Source organism: Physella acuta, unplaced genomic scaffold (genome assembly GCF_028476545.2).
Source record: "Physella acuta isolate Inbredline_101_S28 unplaced genomic scaffold, ASM2847654v3 ptg001803l, whole genome shotgun sequence".
Classification (NCBI taxonomy): Eukaryota; Metazoa; Mollusca; class Gastropoda; family Physidae; genus Physella; species Physella acuta.
In genome coordinates, this window is record NW_026733313.1 from 42,560 (window position 1) to 64,727 (window position 22,168).

General features: G+C 41.6%; 1 protein-coding gene across 1 annotated transcript in view; it reads right to left on the bottom strand.

The window, feature by feature from the left end:
* LOC131930567 (C-Maf-inducing protein) overlaps nucleotides 1-22,168 on the bottom strand; it is a 53,882-nt gene that overhangs the window by 16,180 nt on the left and 15,534 nt on the right. Inside the window, exons 4-10 of the mRNA XM_059287106.1 lie at nucleotides 15,785-15,874; nucleotides 6,180-6,287; nucleotides 3,912-3,992; nucleotides 3,679-3,782; nucleotides 3,336-3,437; nucleotides 2,653-2,742; nucleotides 2,408-2,473 (exon numbers count right to left, since the gene is read on the bottom strand). Coding sequence (XP_059143089.1) covers nucleotides 2,408-2,473; nucleotides 2,653-2,742; nucleotides 3,336-3,437; nucleotides 3,679-3,782; nucleotides 3,912-3,992; nucleotides 6,180-6,287; nucleotides 15,785-15,874 — 641 coding nt within the window. The remainder of the gene's footprint in view (nucleotides 1-2,407; nucleotides 2,474-2,652; nucleotides 2,743-3,335; nucleotides 3,438-3,678; nucleotides 3,783-3,911; nucleotides 3,993-6,179; nucleotides 6,288-15,784; nucleotides 15,875-22,168) is intronic.

The window sequence follows — 22,168 nt, forward strand, 5'->3', positions numbered from 1 at the left end:
GTACATGTGAAAAACTATGGGGGGGGGGGGGGTCGGAGGTCTTGCTGTCTGAGCTCCATGTAATCTCTCAACCTAAAAGTAGTGTGCACTGACGACATTGCTTCCACTCAGGCCAAAGTTTTTCCAGACAATTACCGAGATTGATCAATTGTTACACAAATAAGAAGACATGGGCAGATTTCACTGGCTAAACAGCCATGTAATGACATCAATTATTGCCAACTTCCTTATTGAAAGGAATTGAGAAAGACGTCAATAATTATTGACGGTTGGGAACAGTACTAGTCAGATACAGCATTTCTACTTGCTGAGTGGGAGCACGCACCAGTTGACAGACAATGACATACAACACATATCATATGTCTGACAGAACATATTAGTTGACAGACAATGACATACAACACATATCATATGACTGACATAACATATTAGTTGACAGACAATGACATACAACACATATATGTCTGACAGAACATATTAGTTGACAGACAATGACATACAACACATATCATATGACTGACAGAACATATTAGTTGACAGACAATGACATACAACACATATATGTCTGACAGAACATATTAGTTGACAGACAATGACATACAACACATATATGTCTGACAGAACATATTAGTTGACAGACAATGACATACAACACATATCATATGACTGACAGAACATAGTTGACAGACAATGACATACAACACATATCATATGACTGACAGAACATATTAGTTGACAGACAATGACATACAACACATATCATATGACTGACAGAACATATTAGTTGACAGACAATGACATACAACACATATCATATGTCTGACAAAACATATTAGTTGACAGACAATGACATACAACACATATATGTCTGACAGAACATATTAGTTGACAGACAATGACATACAACACATATTATATGACTGACATAACATAGTTGACAGACAATGACATACAACACATATCATATGACTGACAGAACACATTAACTGACAGACAATGACATACAACACTTGTCTATTGAATGTAGCAGCCACTGAACTGCATCAACTACTACAACCCATAAAATGATCTAACATTTGTTTTTTTCCACCCAGAACAAGCAATGAAATATGAATGAGCATGAAATAGACTAATTGAGGAAGCACATCATCAAAATGTCCTTTATCTGAAGTTACATCACCAATAGGCAAATCATTGGATTGCCATTAATAAGGCAGGATAAAATGTCACTATATTATTCTGCAATCAATCTCTGAAGATTAAAAGCACTCATACATAAATCACACATGCCATTATAAAGTTGGGTGGTTCCGCTGAGGTACTACTCAGAACAAAGGGTCACCCAGGCATTTAGAGTTGTAATGTTATGTTGGCATTGGATGCTTCAACCTTTTAGAGGGGTAGGTTGGTCAATAGAGGACTGTCACTGTTGTGATGCAAGATCATGACACACCAATAACCAAGATCATGACACACAAATAACAAAGATCATGACACACAAATAACCAAGATCATGACACACCAATAACCAAGATCATGACACACCAATAACCAAGATCATGGCACACCAATAACCAAGATCATGATACACCAATAACCAAGATCATGGCACACCAATAACCAAGATCATGACACAATAAAAGCCAAGATCATGACACACCAATAACCAAGATCATGACACATGAATAACCAAGAGTATGACACATGAATAACACTGATCATGACACACCAATAACCAAGATCATGATACACAAATAACCAAGATCATGACACACCAATAACCAAGATCATGACACAATAAAAGCCAAGATCATGACACACCAATAACCAAGATCATGACACAATAAAAGCCAAGATCATGACACACCAATAACCAAGATCATGACACACAATAAAAGCCAAGATCATGACACATCAATAACCAAGATCATGACTTCTATACATCAATAACCAAGATCATGACACATCAATAACCAAGATCATGACACACCAATAACCAAGATCATGACACATCAATAACCAAGATCATGACACAACAATAACCAAGATCATGACATATCAATAACCAAGATCATGACACACAATAAAAGCCAAGATCATGACATAACAATAACCAAGATCATGACACCTCAATAACCAAGATCATGACTTCCTTGCATTAATAAACAAGATCGTGACTTTTATGCATCAATAACCAAGATAATGACACACCAATAACCCAGATCATGACTTCTATGCAACAATAACCCAGATCATGACTTTTATGCATCATTAACAAAGATCATGACACATCAATAACCAAGATCATGACTTCCATGCATGAATTAGCATGACCTGCCCCCTATATCTACCATTTCCTGCTCCAGTTGACTGTATCCTGCCGACAAGTGAGAAAGGCAATACTTACTCATCAGGGAAAGGAATAGGCTGCAATAAACTTCCCAGTACATAGCGCCAGTCATCAAACTCAGACCTGTCAAACAAACAAAATTACTTCACTCTACATATGTGCTTTCTACTACATGTATTAACTATTCTTTATACTAAGATGTGACGACCTCTATACTCCTACAAGTATCCAGCTATAGATAATGCATGTCCCTCAAGTTGAGGACCACGACATGATACAAAAATAATATGAAACATACTTACATAGTCTCCATCATAGAGACATAGCACAGAAGTTTGTTCTCCCACTCTATATGGTCAAAGTCTTCACCATTTACATTGTCATGGGTACAGCTGAGGGTAAATAGAGTTATTATATCAGTCATTGACACCACCACTTCAGTCACTGACACCACCACTTCAGTCACTGACACCACTACATCCGTCACTGACACCACTACATCAGTCACTGACACCACCACCCCAGTCACTGACACCACTACATCAGTCACTGACACCACTACATCAGTCACTGACACCACTACATCAGTCACTGACACCACTACATCAGTCACTGACACCACTACATCAGTCACTGACACCACTACATCAGTCACTGACACCACCACCCCAGTCACTGACACCACCACCTAAGTCACTGACACCACCACCCCAGTCACTGACACCACCACCTAAGTCACTGACACCACCACCCCAGTCACTGACACCACTACTTCAGTCACTGACACCACCACTTCAGTCACTGACACCACTACATCAGTCACTGACACCACCACTTCAGTCACTGACACCACTACCCCAGTCACTGACACCACCACTTCAGTCACTGACACCACCCCAGTCAATCGCACCACCATCAAATTTAGCATGACACAGTTGATGGTTAAATTAAAGAATTTTAAATGAATGCATGAAGCTTGACCTACTTTTTTCTTTCCTCATAGCAATTGTAAATAGCAGCAAGACAGACAGCCACCAGATTGGGCAGCACCCTGGGATGTGGACATGTGCTGCCTGGTCCATGCATGCTGGAGGTAGGAGAGGACAGAGGTTACAGTCTGCTCAATTCATTCAAGGGAACACATTTCTTACTAGTGACTATAAATGTTTGCCTTTTGACTAGTGCCTGCACTACAAATAAATGTTTACCTTTTGACTAGTGCCTGCACTACTACAAATAAATGTTTACCCTTTGACTAGTACCTGCACTACTACAAATAAATGTTTACCTTTTGACTAGTGCCTGCACTACTACAAATAAATGTTTACCTTTTGACTAGTGCCTGCACTACTTTAAGCCCATCATTCTGACAGTTGAGGGCCTGGATATATTCCTGGACAAAGGTTCTCATACGTGGATATTTGCCAAAATCCTACAAGGAAAATATTTAGACCATGTGAACAAGGCTAGTGCCATCATATAAAGCTGAGGGTCAAATAAAAGAGAAAACACAGAGTTCTAAAAGCCCTGTTGGTCACAGCAGACTTGACCACAAGCTTACCGTGTTGTGCTTCAGTATCCTATGGACTACAGGTGTGAAGAGTTCAATGACCAGAGTGGACCGAGGGCTGTCTTTACAGTGCTGAAAAGGAGAGTCAGTTAAATACAAATTTGATTTTGTATTGTGCAGTCAAGGTTTACCATTGAAATTTGTGTGTGTGTGTTTGAGGGGGGGGGGGGGTGAAATTCTAAAAAAACATTGACATTCAACCCACCAAGAATCATACACCCACTGTGTATTTTAGCCAACCCACCAAGAATCATACACCCACTGTGTACTTTAGCCAACCCACCAAGAATCTTACACCCACTGTGTACTTTAGCCAACCCACCAAGAATCTTTCACCCACTGTGTACTTTAGCCAACCCACCAAGAATCTTACACCCACTGTGTACTTTAGCCAACCCACCAAGAATCTTACACCCACTGTGTACTTTAGCCAACCCACCAAGAATCATACACCCACTGTGTACTTTAGCCAACCCACCAAGAATCTTACACCCACTGTGTACTTTAGCCAACCCACCAAGAATCATACACCCACTGTGTACTTTAGCCAACCCACCAAGAATCTTACACCCACTGTGTACTTTAGCCAACCCACCAAGAATCATACACCCACTGTGTACTTTAGCCAACCCACCAAGAATCATACACCCACTGTGTACTTTAGCCAACCCACCAAGAATCATACACCCACTGTGTACTTTAGCCAACCCACCAAGAATCAAACACCCACTGTGTACTTTAGCCAACCCACCAAGAATCATACACCCACTGTGTACTTTAGCCAACCCACCAAGAATCTTACACCCACTGTGTACTTTAGCCAACCCACCAAGAATCTTACACCCACTGTGTATTTTAGCCAACCCACCAAGAATCATACACCCACTGTGTACTTTAGCCAACCCACCAAGAATCTTACACCCACTGTGTACTTTAGCCAACCCACCAAGAATCTTACACCCACTGTGTATTTTAGCCAACCCACCAAGAATCATACACCCACTGTGTACTTTAGCCAACCCACCAAGAATCAAACACCCACTGTGTACTTTAGCCAACCCACCAAGAATCATACACCCACTGTGTACTTTAGCCAACCCACCAAGAATCATACACCCACTGTGTACTTTAGCCAACCCACCAAGAATCTTACACCCACTGTGTACTTTAGCCAACCCACCAAGAATCTTACACCCACTGTGTACTTTAGCCAACCCACCAAGAATCTTACACCCACTGTGTACTTTAGCCAACCCACCAAGAATCATACACCCACTGTGTACTTTAGCCAACCCACCAAGAATCATACACCCACTGTGTACTTTAGCCAACCCACCAAGAATCATACACCCACTGTGTACTTTAGCCAACCCACCAAGAATCATACACCCACTGTGTACTTTAGCCAACCCACCAAGAATCTTACACCCACTGTGTACTTTAGCCAACCCACCAAGAATCTTACACCCACTGTGTACTTTAGCCAACCCACCAAGAATCATACACCCACTGTGTACTTTAGCCAACCCACCAAGAATCATACACCCACTGTGTACTTTAGCCAACCCACCAAGAATCTTACACCCACTGTGTACTTTAGCCAACCCACCAAGAATCTTACACCCACTGTGTACTTTAGCCAACCCACCAAGAATCTTACACCCACTGTGTACTTTAGCCAACCCACCAAGAATCTTACACCCACTGTGTACTTTAGCCAACCCACCAAGAATCATACACCCACTGTGTACTTTAGCCAACCCACCAAGAATCTTACACCCACTGTGTACTTTAGCCAACCCACCAAGAATCTTACACCCACTGTGTACTTTAGCCAACCCACCAAGAATCTTACACCCACTGTGTACTTTAGCCAACCCACCAAGAATCATACACCCACTGTGTACTTTAGCCAACCCACCAAGAATCTTACACCCACTGTGTACTTTAGCCAACCCACCAAGAATCATACACCCACTGTGTACTTTAGCCAACCCACCAAGACTCTTACACCCACTGTGTACTTTAGCCAACCCACCAAGAATCTTACACCCACTGTGTACTTTAGCCAACCCACCAAGAATCTTACACCCACTGTGTACTTTAGCCAACCCACCAAGAATCTTACACCCACTGTGTACTTTAGCCAACCCACCAAGACTCTTACACCCACTGTGTACTTTAGCCAACCCACCAAGACTCTTACACCCACTGTGTATTTTAGCCAACCCACCAAGCTGACCACAATGTATAATTTACCTTGCTAAAAAATTCACAGATTTCTTGTGTTGGATGGTTCTTTTCCAGTAAAGGTGTCAAGGCAACAATGATGCTCTCCTGAAACTCCTTCCCCAAAAACTCATCATTCTGAAAAATGATAGACAGAAAATGGTTGAACAAAGACTCAAAAACTGAACATATAAACGCTGATAGAAGAACAGAGCTGGAAAACGATCTACGACAGGCTGAAGAGAGCTGCTGACGGGATGAAGCGCTAACCAATGCCCCTGCTCATGATGCTCGGCGCGACTAACGGCCGCTCTGTTGACCATGAAATCGTTTCAGCGCTTGTCCTTGCTGCGTTCAAGAGATTGCTGCCTCGACAGATTTATACAACCCTGCTTCTAGAAAAACGAAGACAAGAGGAAAGATGATCTCTCTCATTCATGTTCCCTGGGAACGATCCCGTGATTTTCAGATTAGGAAGCGCGCGTTCAACCGTTAGACCACGCCGTCCATCCGTCCGACATGCATGACGTCAACAATCAGTGTGTAATGACGTCCATAATAGATGGTTCTATAAGTCAACCAATGTGCAAGTGCTACAGAACGTAGATCCATTGGGAAGCTAGGCAGAGATGGATTAAATCGGAGGCTAGACAGAGATAGATTCAAGCTTATAGATCGTGGCCCAATTAGAGTAAAATCTACGTCATCAAAAAACCCTTTAACTAAGAGAAAGTTACAATTTCAATGGGAACTTCAATTAAAAGATTTTTAAACGCACTCAGGCCGACATCAAAGCGCCTTAAATAAAGCAGGAGTGGTCTCCCCTAAACTTTCTCGAATATTCTTATATAACACTACGGGGAATAACAACTCGGGATTTAGACATGATTTTAATCAATTTTTAATTAGTTAAACTTTTTAAAATAGAATAGAATCTCGTAGAAAAAAATAATTGCGCCCCAAGTGAATGGCAAACAATATCTGTATAATAGTGCGAAATATTAGTACTTTAAAAATTCATATTAGTTTTTTTTTTGAGAAATCGGAAATAGCGTAAATTACTACTTCCGGTATCAAAGTTTGATAGAAGGCGGAGAATTAGATCTTTTACTTAGATGTGAAACTTTCATTTATCTATCTGAAATAGTACTAAAGTAATAAGCTTTTGAAAAATTGAAAGTAGAATAAGTACCACTTCCGGTTACCGGGAATCGCTGAAAAGTTTAAACAGAACTACAAATTTGATATAATACTTATATATGGAATTTCATCAACCTACCTGTAACGGTGCTCAAATTATCGTGTTTACAGACACACACACACACACACACAGACATACGGACAGAATTGCAAAACCTAGTTTTTCCGACTCGATTACGCTTAAAACGCCGGCATTTTAAGAAATCTGGATTTATTAATATTATTTTTGCCCGATTAAAATAAGTCCCCTATATTCCGTATATAATAAAGTACTTATGTGTAAAACGGTGAAAACTCAAAATAAAACTCCATTTGGTGAGTGACAACCATTCTATTGTACACTCCGTCATCTCCACTATTGTAGAGCAGAAATATTTCTAGCAAAACAGGCTGACGTGTACACCCACGGCTATTTTTCTCGTCTTTTAATCACCTGCTCAATGAATGGATTCCCAAAAAGGATTGTATATTTTTGGATCCAACAAAGAATTTCTTAGTTTACTTAGATGAACACAATCTTATTGAGATCAAATTAAGTCTGATCCGTTGTTTTTTTAGGATACCAAAAACAAATCAAGCTGTCACTAAGTAATGATGAGAGGTTTGGTTAGAGATGGACATGACCTACAAGATGATGAGAGGTTTGGTTAGAGATGGACATGACCTACAAAATGATGAGAGGTTTGGTTAGAGATGGACATGACCTACAAGATGATGAGAGGTTTGGTTAGAGATGGACATGACCTACAAAATGATGAGAGGTTTGGTTAGAGATGGACATGACCTACAAGATGATGAGAGGTTTGGTTAGAGATGGACATGACCTACAAGATGATGAGAGGTTTGGTTAGAGATGGACATGACCTACAAGATGAGAGGTTTGGTTAGAGATGGACATGACCTACAAGATGATGAGAGGTTTGGTTAGAGATGGACATGACCTACAAGATGATGAGAGGTTTGGTTAGAGATGGACATGACCTACAAGATGATGAGAGGTTTGGTTAGAGATGGACATGACCTACAAGATGATGAGAGGTTTGGTTAGAGATGGACATGACCTACAAGGTGAGAGGTTTGGTTAGAGATGGACATGACCTACAAGATGATGAGAGGTTTGGTTAGAGATGGACATGACCTACAAGATGATGAGAGGTTTGGTTAGAGATGGACATGACCTACAAGATGATGAGAGGTTTGGTTAGAGATGGACATGACCTACAAGATGATGAGAGGTTTGGTTAGAGATGGACATGACCTACAAGATGATGAGAGGTTTGGTTAGAGATGGACATGACCTACAAGATGAGAGGTTTGGTTAGAGATGGACATGACCTACAAGATGATGAGAGGTTTGGTTAGAGATGGACATGACCTACAAGATGATGAGAGGTTTGGTTAGAGATGGACATGACCTACAAGATGATGAGAGGTTTGGTTAGAGATGGACATGACCTACAAGATGATGAGAGGTTTGGTTAGAGATGGACATGACCTACAAGATGATGAGAGGTTTGGTTAGAGATGGACATGACCTACAAGATGATGAGAGGTTTGGTTAGAGATGGACATGACCTACAAGATGATGAGAGGTTTGGTTAGAGATGGACATGACCTACAAGATGAGAGGTTCGGTTAGAGATGGACATGACCTACAAGATGATGAGAGGTTTGGTTAGAGATGGACATGACCTACAAGATGATGAGAGGTTTGGTTAGAGATAGCCATGACCTACAAGATCAGAGGTTTGGTTAGAGATGGACATGACCTACAAGATGAGAGGTTCGGTTAGAGATGGACATGACCTACAAAATGATGAGAGGTTCGGTTAGAGATGGACATGACCTACAAGATGAGAGGTTTGGTTAGAGATGGACATGACCTACAAGATGATGAGAGGTTTGGTTAGAGATGGACATGACCTACAAGATGATGAGAGGTTTGGTTAGAGATAGCCATGACCTACAAGATCAGAGGTTTGGTTAGAGATGGACATGACCTACAAAATGATGAGAGGTTTGGTTAGAGATGGACATGACCTACAAGATGATGAGAGGTTTGGTTAGAGATAGCCATGACCTACAAGATGATGAGAGGTTTGGTTAGAAATGGGCATGACCTACAAGATCAGAGGTTTGGTTAGAGATGGACATGACCTACAAAATGATGAGAGGTTTGGTTAGAGATGGACATGACCTACAAGATGATGAGAGGTTTGGTTAGAGATGGACATGACCTACAAAATGATGAGAGGTTCGGTTAGAGATGGACATGACCTACAAGATGATGAGAGGTTTGGTTAGAGATAGCCATGACCTACAAGATCAGAGGTTTGGTTAGAGATGGACATGACCTACAAGATGATGAGAGGTTTGGTTAGAGATGGACATGACCTACAAGATCAGAGGTTTGGTTAGAGATGGACATGACCTACAAGATGATGAGAGGTTTGGTTAGAGATGGACATGACCTACAAGATGAGAGGTTTGGTTAGAGATGGACATGACCTACAAGATGATGAGAGGTTTGGTTAGAGATGGACATGACCTACAAGATGATGAGAGGTTTGGTTAGAGATAGCCATGACCTACAAGATCAGAGGTTTGGTTAGAGATGGACATGACCTACAAAATGATGAGAGGTTTGGTTAGAGATGGACATGACCTACAAGATGAGAGGTTTGGTTAGAGATGGACATGACCTACAAGATGATGAGAGGTTTGGTTAGAGATGGACATGACCTACAAGATGATGAGAGGTTTGGTTAGAGATGGACATGACCTACAAGATGATGAGAGGTTTGGTTAGAGATGGACATGACCTACAAGATGATGAGAGGTTTGGTTAGAGATGGACATGACCTACAAGATGATGAGAGGTTTGGTTAGAGATGGACATGACCTACAAGATGATGAGAGGTTTGGTTAGAGATGGACATGACCTACAAGATGATGAGAGTGAGAGGTTTGGTTAGAGAAGGACATGACCTACAAGATAATGAGAGGTTCGGTTAGAGATGGACATGACCTACAAGATGAGAGGTTTGGTTAGAGATGGACATGACCTACAAGATGATGAGAGGTTTGGTTAGAGATGGACATGACCTACAAGATGATGAGAGGTTTGGTTAGAGATAGCCATGACCTACAAGATCAGAGGTTTGGTTAGAGATGGACATGACCTACAAAATGATGAGAGGTTTGGTTAGAGATGGACATGACCTACAAGATGATGAGAGGTTTGGTTAGAGATGGACATGACCTACAAGATGATGAGAGGTTTGGTTAGAGATGGGCATGACCTACAAGATCAGAGGTTTGGTTAGAGATGGACATGACCTACAAAATGATGAGAGGTTTGGTTAGAGATGGACATGACCTACAAGATGATGAGAGGTTTGGTTAGAGATGGACATGACCTACAAAATGATGAGAGGTTCGGTTAGAGATGGACATGACCTACAAGATGAGAGGTTTGGTTAGAGATGGACATGACCTACAAGATGATGAGAGGTTTGGTTAGAGATGGACATGACCTACAAGATGATGAGAGGTTTGGTTAGAGATAGCCATGACCTACAAGATCAGAGGTTTGGTTAGAGATGGACATGACCTACAAGATGATGAGAGGTTTGGTTAGAGATGGACATGACCTACAAGATGATGAGAGGTTTGGTTAGAGATAGCCATGACCTACAAGATGATGAGAGGTTTGGTTAGAGATGGGCATGACCTACAAGATCAGAGGTTTGGTTAGAGATGGACATGACCTACAAAATGATGAGAGGTTTGGTTAGAGATGGACATGACCTACAAGATGATGAGAGGTTTGGTTAGAGATGGACATGACCTACAAAATGATGAGAGGTTTGGTTAGAGATGGACATGACCTACAAGATGATGAGAGGTTCGGTTAGAGATGGACATGACCTACAAGATGAGAGGTTTGGTTAGAGATGGACATGACCTACAAGATGATGAGAGGTTTGGTTAGAGATGGACATGACCTACAAGATGATGAGAGGTTTGGTTAGAGATAGCCATGACCTACAAGATCAGAGGTTTGGTTAGAGATGGACATGACCTACAAAATGATGAGAGGTTTGGTTAGAGATGGACATGACCTACAAGATGATGAGAGGTTTGGTTAGAGATGGACATGACCTACAAGATGATGAGAGGTTTGGTTAGAGATGGACATGACCTACAAGATGATGAGAGGTTTGGTTAGAGATGGACATGACCTACAAGATGATGAGAGGTTTGGTTAGAGATGGACATGACCTACAAGATGAGAGGTTTGGTTAGAGATGGACATGACCTACAAGATGAGAGGTTTGGTTAGAGATGGACATGACCTACAAGATGATGAGAGGTTTGGTTAGAGATGGACATGACCTACAAGATGATGAGAGGTTTGGTTAGAGATAGCCATGACCTACAAGATCAGAGGTTTGGTTAGAGATGGACATGACCTACAAAATGATGAGAGGTTTGGTTAGAGATGGACATGACCTACAAGATGAGAGGTTTGGTTAGAGATGGACATGACCTACAAGATGATGAGAGGTTTGGTTAGAGATGGACATGACCTACAAGATGATGAGAGGTTTGGTTAGAGATGGACATGACCTACAAGATGATGAGAGGTTCGGTTAGAGATGGACATGACCTACAAGATGATGAGAGGTTTGGTTAGAGATGGACATGACCTACAAGATGATGAGAGGTTTGGTTAGAGATGGACATGACCTACAAGATGATGAGAGGTTTGGTTAGAGATGGACATGACCTACAAGATGATGAGAGTGAGAGGTTTGGTTAGAGAAGGACATGACCTACAAGATGATGAGAGGTTCGGTTAGAGATGGACATGACCTACAAGATGAGAGGTTTGGTTAGAGATGGACATGACCTACAAGATGATGAGAGGTTTGGTTAGAGATGGACATGACCTACAAGATGATGAGAGGTTTGGTTAGAGATAGCCATGACCTACAAGATCAGAGGTTTGGTTAGAGATGGACATGACCTACAAAATGATGAGAGGTTTGGTTAGAGATGGACATGACCTACAAGATGATGAGAGGTTTGGTTAGAGATGGACATGACCTACAAGATGATGAGAGGTTTGGTTAGAGATGGGCATGACCTACAAGATCAGAGGTTTGGTTAGAGATGGACATGACCTACAAAATGATGAGAGGTTTGGTTAGAGATGGACATGACCTACAAGATGATGAGAGGTTTGGTTAGAGATGGACATGACCTACAAAATGATGAGAGGTTCGGTTAGAGATGGACATGACCTACAAGATGAGAGGTTTGGTTAGAGATGGACATGACCTACAAGATGATGAGAGGTTTGGTTAGAGATGGACATGACCTACAAGATGATGAGAGGTTTGGTTAGAGATAGCCATGACCTACAAGATCAGAGGTTTGGTTAGAGATGGACATGACCTACAAGATGATGAGAGGTTTGGTTAGAGATGGACATGACCTACAAGATGATGAGAGGTTTGGTTAGAGATAGCCATGACCTACAAGATGATGAGAGGTTTGGTTAGAGATGGGCATGACCTACAAGATCAGAGGTTTGGTTAGAGATGGACATGACCTACAAAATGATGAGAGGTTTGGTTAGAGATGGACATGACCTACAAGATGATGAGAGGTTTGGTTAGAGATGGACATGACCTACAAAATGATGAGAGGTTTGGTTAGAGATGGACATGACCTACAAGATGAGAGGTTTGGTTAGAGATGGACATGACCTACAAGATGATGAGAGGTTTGGTTAGAGATGGACATGACCTACAAGATGATGAGAGGTTTGGTTAGAGATAGCCATGACCTACAAGATCAGAGGTTTGGTTAGAGATGGACATGACCTACAAAATGATGAGAGGTTTGGTTAGAGATGGACATGACCTACAAGATGATGAGAGGTTTGGTTAGAGATGGACATGACCTACAAGATGATGAGAGGTTTGGTTAGAGATGGACATGACCTACAAGATGATGAGAGGTTTGGTTAGAGATGGACATGACCTACAAGATGATGAGAGGTTTGGTTAGAGATGGACATGACCTACAAGATGAGAGGTTTGGTTAGAGATGGACATGACCTACAAGATGAGAGGTTTGGTTAGAGATGGACATGACCTACAAGATGATGAGAGGTTTGGTTAGAGATGGACATGACCTACAAGATGATGAGAGGTTTGGTTAGAGATGGACATGACCTACAAGATGATGAGAGGTTTGGTTAGAGATGGACATGACCTACAAGATGATGAGAGGTTTGGTTAGAGATGGACATGACCTACAAGATGATGAGAGGTTTGGTTAGAGATGGACATGACCTACAAGATGATGAGAGGTTTGGTTAGAGATGGACATGACCTACAAGATGATGAGAGGTTTGGTTAGAGATGGACATGACCTACAAGATGAGAGGTTTGGTTAGAGATGGACATGACCTACAAGATGATGAGAGGTTTGGTTAGAGATGGACATGACCTACAAGAAAAAAGTGGACAGGACCTACTCGTTTGTTAATTGGTAGATAGATATGACCTAATCCCAATCGCCAATTAATAAAGACATACATAACCTAATCCCCAGTTCACCAACAGATTTAATAAAGGAGAGACAGACATGACCTACGAGATGTGTTTAACGAGCGAAAGACATGACCTACTCCTCTGTTCATGAGTACATTCAACAAATACACAGATCAATAAACGAACTAACAAACATTCCTTGAGCTTATTTAAGTCCAGATTGAAATAGGACCAGCATCCCACTTGACACACACAGGAGCACCAGTGTTGTTCTAACACTGACCAGTGGTGTGGGTGTTTGACGAATCACACGGTGGGTGCCAAGCTATTGAAACTATTCAAACAGATACAGACTATCAATTTAGATTATAAAACAGAACAGAGTAGGCGGATGCCGAATACTGTCATTTCAGTGGCAATCCGTCTGTTGACAGTCGCCTAAGAACATGTCCAGTGCCTTATGCTAATGGACAGTGATGGAACCTAGCCACACAACGAAGCATGCATGAAGGCGAGAGGAGCTAAAGGAAAGATGAAAGAAACCTTACTTTCTGCATCCTGACGGCTGGCTCGGCCTAGCGGACTCCAGTGGACTGAGTGTCCACTGGCGCCAGTGACTAGTTGTGATGTCGGGGTACAGAGAGTTATTGATTTTCTCCATCTACATCCACCCTCATCCCGGTTACACACACCTCCATGTTTGCGTTTTGGTTAGAGGGTGGCGAGCCGATCTTTTTCATGGGAAGAGGAGAGGGGACGATGGTTCCACATCGACGTGTCGCCAGATCACGGTGGACCCACGGGGGACAAACACGCTCGTCCACCGCTCACTAGCTTGGACGTTAGGGCTTTTGTCGGCATTGCTGTTACTTTTAGTAATGACAGCTTGCTTTAGTCGGGTGCTAATGACTGCTTGCTTTAGTCGGGTGCTAATGACTGCTTGCTTTCGTCGGGTACTAATGACTGCTTGCTTTAGTCGGGTGCTAATGACTGCTTGCTTTAGTCGGGTGCTAATGACTGCTTGCTTTAGTCGGGTGCTAATGACTGCTTGCTTTAGTCGGGTGCTAATGGCTGCTTGCTTTAGTCGGGTGCTAATGACTGCTTGCTTTAGTCGGGTGCTAATGACTGCTTGCTTTAGTCGGGTGCTAATGGCTGCTTGCTTTAGTCGGGTGCTAATGACTGCTTGCTTTAGTCGGGTGCTAATGACTGCTTGCTTTAGTCGGGTGCTAATGACTGCTTGCTTTAGTCGGGTGCTAATGGCTGCTTGCTTTATTTAAACGTTAAGCCATGGCGTCTAAAACGTTAGATCGTGCGCCTGTTCACCAGAACATCACTAGTTCTAGAGGCAAGGCGGTCTCTGATCAGATGGTGAAAGACATCGGTAGAGGAAAGAAAACCCTGGTCCCTAGCTAGAAGGTGGACTAGAGAATGTTTCATTCTTCATCCTGTTGCTGACTGCCTGGTCCCTAGCTAGAAGGTGGACTAGAGAAGGTATCATTAGCTGCTGTATTTGTACAGTTGCTGACTGCCTGGTCCCTAGCTAGAAGGTGGACTAGAGAAGGTATCATTAGCTGCTGTATTTGTACAGTTGCTGACTGCCTGGTCCCTAGCTAGAAGGTGGACTAGAGAAGGTATCATTAGCTGCTGTATTTGTACTGTTGCTGACTGCCTGGTCCCTAGCTAGAAGGTGGACTAGAGAAGGTATCATTAGCTGCTGTATTTGTACAGTTGCTGACTGCCTGGTCCCTAGCTAGAAGGTGGACTAGAGAAGGTATCATTAGCTGCTGTATTTGTACAGTTGCTGACTGCCTGGTCCCTAGCTAGAAGGTGGACTAGAGAAGGTATCATTAGCTGCTGTGTACTCACCTGTTGGAGCAAGTCTGAGACCAGGTCTAGAGGAAATCTGTAGACAGATGGGTCTTGTATTGGAGTAATTAGTGAGACATCAATCAGGCTCTGGTTAGAAAAAAAAACATTTAGTTAATCAAAAGCTAATGCCTTTTTTGTAGCTAGGCCACACCTAAATCTGTTCCTATAAGAATAAAACAGCACCAAAACAGTGTGATCAAATGCTTGGAGCAGATTTTATACGCATTGTTTTATAAAGCTCGTTTCTGTTGCTGTGTATGTATGTGAAAGTAGAGCAGCAACAGTTAAGTGAAACATCTTTTCAGTTTACAAATAGGCTAAAACTAAGATGTCTCGTTTAACCTCAATCAACAACTACATTTATATATTGTAAATTATTGCAAATCCATATCTTATAAAACATTGACACCTAATACATCAACATCCTCATCACAAACATTATTATCTTACATATCAACATCACATCTCTTACATCAACATCCACATCTGATAAATCAACATCCACATCTTATACATCACCATCCACATCTTACACATCACCATCCATATCTTACACATCAACATCCACATCTTATATATCACCATCCACATCTTATACATCACCATCCACATCTTACACATCAACAATTACATCTTATACTTATACATCACCATCCATATCTTACACATCAATATCCACATCTTACATATCAATATCCACATCCTACACATCACCATCCACATCTTACACATCAACAATTACATCTTATACATCACCATCCATATCTTACGCATTAATATCCACATCTTACATATCAATATCCACATCTTACACATCAATATCCACATCTTACACATCAATATCCACATCTTACCCATCACCATCCTATACTTCAAACATATTATACAGAATATCAACATCCACCTAATACACAGACTCAAGGCACGTATCACTAGGTCACACTGATGGATCCATAATGTATCCTGTGTGATGAGCTTCAGTAGCCTAGGTCCCAGTTATTATGGTTATCTGGAGGTTTTTAAGTTCGAACATTCATCAATGAGAGGCAGTCGTGTAGGTCGGTCTGACCTAAAGCAGCGTGGAGAGGGTTGACGGAGACAGGTAAAGGTGAGCAACTTGGCCAGATTTACAATCCAGGTTAAACAAGCAAATCAATAGTTAGCCAGTCACTGAAATCAATAGCCATAATCAACAGGGGGAGATTCAGCTGGATCAAGTTTTGCAGACTGAAAAGTCCTCCACCAAGCATGTCCGAGTGGCTGGAAGAGATCACACCAACTGCTGACGGAATTCACAAGTATTTGTTTGGTAAACATTGCATGATGGGCTTTATAATTATCATTGCTTGACTTATAATTCAAATATTAAAACAAGAATGACCCATTATAGCTTCGATTTGATGTAGAAGCCTGATAATAAGATTAAAAAATACTAAATTTCATAAGAAGCCATCTATAGATGACGCCACGAAAGGCGGTCTGTTGGGGATGGAAAAAGCAGGCTCCAGGAGCAATAGACCATACTAAATGGAACAGTGTATGGAACCGAGCTGATGATAAAATGAAACGGGAAGATGACCGGGCTGATAGTGTTTGTGGGGGATGAAAACAGCTGACTCCAGGACCAATAGACCATACTAAATTGAACAGTGTATGGAACCAAGCTGATGATAAAATGAAACGGCAAGATGACCGGGCTGATAGTGTTTGCGGTACAGGGACAAGATGGCTCGGTCAAGCCCGGCGAAAGTCACTGAAGGCTCCCGTCAATGGCACTGATTCGGACTTGACTTGGAAAGGAGAAGACCACTGGGAATGTGGAGGAGAGAGATGGAAGGAAAGGTGCTGGCTACAGACAAAACCTGGAAAGGACGGGGTGATGGGGTGGGGTGGGGGGGGGGGCGGCGACAAGGCTTAAGAATGAATAACGCCAAAAAGAAATTAAATCAACAGAGTTGTTGGGAGTTTAAAAAATATTTTTTTAGTCTATAACCATCAAGCCCACCGACCGCTAGTTTAAAATCATCACGACCCCTAAACAACATTCTCAACCTCGGCCATCAGTCTACAATCATCACGACCACCGACCGCTAGTCTACAACAATCTCAACCCCGACCATTAGTCTACAATCATCACGACCCCTGAACGCTAGTCTACAACAATCTCAACCCCGACCATTAGTCTACAATCATCACGACAACCGACCGCTAGTCTAAAACAATCTCAACCCCGATCATTAGTCTACAATCATCACGACCCCTGAACGCTAGTCTACAACAATCTCAACCCCGATCATTAGTGTACAATCATCACGACCCCTGAACGCTAGTATACAACAATCTCAACCCCGACCATTAGTCTACAATCATAACGACTCCTAACATCTAGTCTCAAAGATATCCACCCGTTGAGATACAAATACATATACCAGGTATGGGCTGTTTTTTTAAATATTGCTGTCAAAAGCAACTCATCTGTCCAACCTTTTTTATGGATCTTTGTAAAACAAAGATGCAAAAAGACAAATTACTTTTGAAGGAAAAATAATTAACTGACAATTAAAGTTAATTACTATTGAATTAGAGTTAGTGGAGAAACGTAAAGTGTAATTACTTTAATTACCAGCCAAGGTTGCAGATTGTTTCCAACAGCAATTTTATTTATAATTGTTAATTAGCAGCATCTAGCTGTAGCAGAGGAAGCTTTAGACTAAATTTTAAACAAGTATAAGATAAATGCCAATTTAAAAGTGAGCAAGTCAAATCTAATAGACGGTCAGACCTTCGTTTATACTTTATAAATTCACATGAGTTTTTTTTGAGAAATCGGAAATAGCGAAAATTATTACTTCCGGTCAACGGAAATTACTCAAAATTTTATACAAGGCAGAGAATTAGATCTTTTACTTACATGTGAAATTTTAATTATCTATCTGAAATAGTACTCAAGTTATAGGCTTTTGAAAAATTCAAAGTAGAAAAAGTTCCACTTCCGGTTATCGGAAATCGCTCAAAAGTTGATACGGATCTACGATTTTGATATAATACTTTTATATGAAATTTCATCAACCTAGCTGTAACGGTACTCAAGTTATCGTGTTTACACACAGACGGCTACAGGACATTACCCCCTGGATATTTCCCCCCCCCCCCCCCCGGGGAATTACCCCCCCCCCCCCACACACACACTCTTTAGTTAAAATCCTAACTCTAACTAGAATTTTATACCTATATACTACTTTAATCCAAACCTTAAGAAAAAGACCAAAACCTAAGCATCCACCTTAGCCTAAAACTTCACACAAAACCAAAACCAAAGATAGACACAACCCTACCCCTAACACAAACTCTAACCCTAACCCTAACACTAACCCTAACCCTAGCCCTAAACCTAACCCTAAACCTAGCCCTAAACCTAACCCTAACTCTAACCCTGTCCGGGGGGGGGGGGTAATGTCCTACTGGGCGGGGGTTAATAGACAGGGGGGTAATTGACAGGGGGGGGGAATATCCGGGGGGTAATTGACAGGGGGGAAATGCCCTGTTCCCCACGCAGACATACGGACAGAATGGGACAATCCAGTTTTTCCGACTCCATTACGCATAAAACGCCAAAATTTTGATATATCTGGATTTGTAATTTTTGACCGATTAAAATAAGTCCTCTACATCCCGGATGTGATGAAGGACTGAGTAAAACGGTGAAAACTGTCAAAATTAATGTGATTTTTGTGCACGATTACAAGACTTTCTCTATACTTCGTATATACGACAAAGTAAAAATTCATAAAAAACGTTTTAATAACAAGCTTTTATGTACTAATGCACTAAAAAGTAGAAAATAAATGAGTTTCTTTCAATATATCCTAATATATAAAAGCCCATGTGCGTACTTCTCTCTCTCTCTCTCTCTCTCTCTCTCTCTCTGTACGCAACATTTTTGAGGTTATGTGATCACTATATTCAGCGATATATGGAGAACTTAAGGATACGGACTTTAGTTGAAAATAATATGTTGGATGTTTTAAATGTATAACCTAAATTTTATTTAAAGAAGGAAAATAAAAATAAAGGCATATTATAATGTAGAAACACATTTTTAATAGCAACCGGAAAAGAGTTTATTGTTGTGACAAGAACGCAAAAAAAAAAAAAAAAAACAATGACGTCACGTGTCACATGTTTAAACTATGGAAAGTTCACAAAACTAATGGCGTCATCTTCCAATTTTAGAATATGAAGAAATTAACTATTTCATTCAAAATTTGATTTAGATCTATAGATCTACTTATCAAGACGTATGTTATGTATACAATTTTCTCGGCCAAAAGTAATAAAATTACTTTAAAAAAAAATTCATAAAAAAAAACAACGTTTGAATAACAAGCTTTTATGTAATAATGCACTAAAAAGTAGAAAATAAATTATACACTACTATTTAAATTACTATAAAGAAAAGCGTGGGCCACTTTAGTATCTATTGGATACCTTTACTAATTTTCTTTATAGTTATTTAAATAGTAGTGTATAATTTATTATCTACTTTTTAGTGCATTATTACATAAATGCTTGTTATTAAAACGTTTTTTATGGGGAAAAAAAATTAAGTATTTTACATGTTTTACATGACTAAAAACCATTGCGCGCCTATTGAACGTGATAACGCGTGTGAAGTATTTGGATAGAACTGCCTACTAATTTGGTCAAAATTTTAATTAATTCATAAAAAATTAATAAGGCATCCAATTAAGTCAAATTTAACGTCACGATGCATTGTCTTCCTGTCTTGACCCACGTTCCAACTACGAACCGTATCTGTCAGTTAGAAGTGTCCGAAACTGACAGATTCGGTTCGTAGTTGGTACGTGGGTTAAGACATGTGAAGACAATGCAACATGACATAAAATTTGTTTGCCTAATTAATTTTTTATGAATTAATTACAATTTTGATCAAATTAGTAGCGCTAATGAGGTGCTATTTTCCCCTGCTAGCATTGTGTACTAGAGTGAGATAAAAAAAACTTACCTGGGCTGGTGACTCATCCAACCTTCTCGGTCTCCTATAGTTACCTGGGATGGTGACTTATCCGACCTCTAGGCCCCACTGGTGACTTATCCGACCTCTAGGCCCCACTGGTGACTTATCCGACCTCTAGGCCCCACTGGTGACTTATCCGACCTCTCGGCCTCCTACAGTTACCTGTGCTGGTGACTTATCCAACAACCTTCTCGGCCTCCTACAGTTACCTGTGCTGGTGACTTATCCGACTCTCGGCCTCCTACAGTTACCTGTGCTGGTGACTTATCCAACAACCTTCTCTGCCTCCTACAGTTACCTGTGCTGGTGACTTATCCAACAACCTTCTCGGCCTCCTACAGTTACCTGTGCTGGTGACTTATCCGACTCTCGGCCTCCTACAGTTACCTGTGCTGGTGACTTATCCAACAACCTTCTCGGCCTCCTACAGTTACCTGTGCCGGTGACTTATCCGACTCTCGGCCTCCTACAGTTACCTGTGCTGGTGACTTATCCGACTCTCGGCCTCCTACAGTTACCTGTGCTGGTGACTTATCCAACAACCTTCTCGGCCTCCTACAGTTACCTGTGCCGGTGACTTATCCGACTCTCGGCCTCCTACAGTTACCTGTGCTGGTGACTTATCCGACTCTCGGCCTCCTACAGTTACCTGTGCTGGTGACTTATCCAACAACCTTCTCGGCCTCCTACAGTTACCTGTGCTGGTGACTTATCCGACTCTCGGCCTCCTACAGTTACCTGTGCTGGTGACTTATCCAACAACCTTCTCGGCCTCCTACAGTTACCTGTGCCGGTGACTTATCCGACTCTCGGCCTCCTACAGTTACCTGTGCTGGTGACTTATCCGACTCTCGGCCTCCTACAGTTACCTGTGCTGGTGACTTATCCAACAACCTTCTCGGCCTCCTACAGTTACCTGTGCTGGTGACTTATCCGACTCTCGGCCTCCTACAGTTACCTGTGCTGGTGACTTATCCAACAACCTTCTCGGCCTCCTACAGTTACCTGTACTGGTGACTTATCCGACCTCTAGGCCCCACTTGGTGACTTATCCAACCTTCTCGGCCTCCTACAGTTACCTGTGCTGGTGACTTATCCAACAACCTTCTCGGCCTCCTACAGTTACCTGTACTGGTGACTTATCCAACAACCTTCTCGGCCTCCTACAGTTACCTGTGCTGGTGACTTATCCGACTCTCGGCCTCCTACAGTTACCTGTGCTGGTGACTTATCCGACTCTCGGCCTCCAACAGTTACCTGTGCTGGTGACTTATCCGACTCTCGGCCTCCTACAGTTACCTGTCTGGTGACTTATCCGACTCTCGGCCTCCTACAGTTACCTG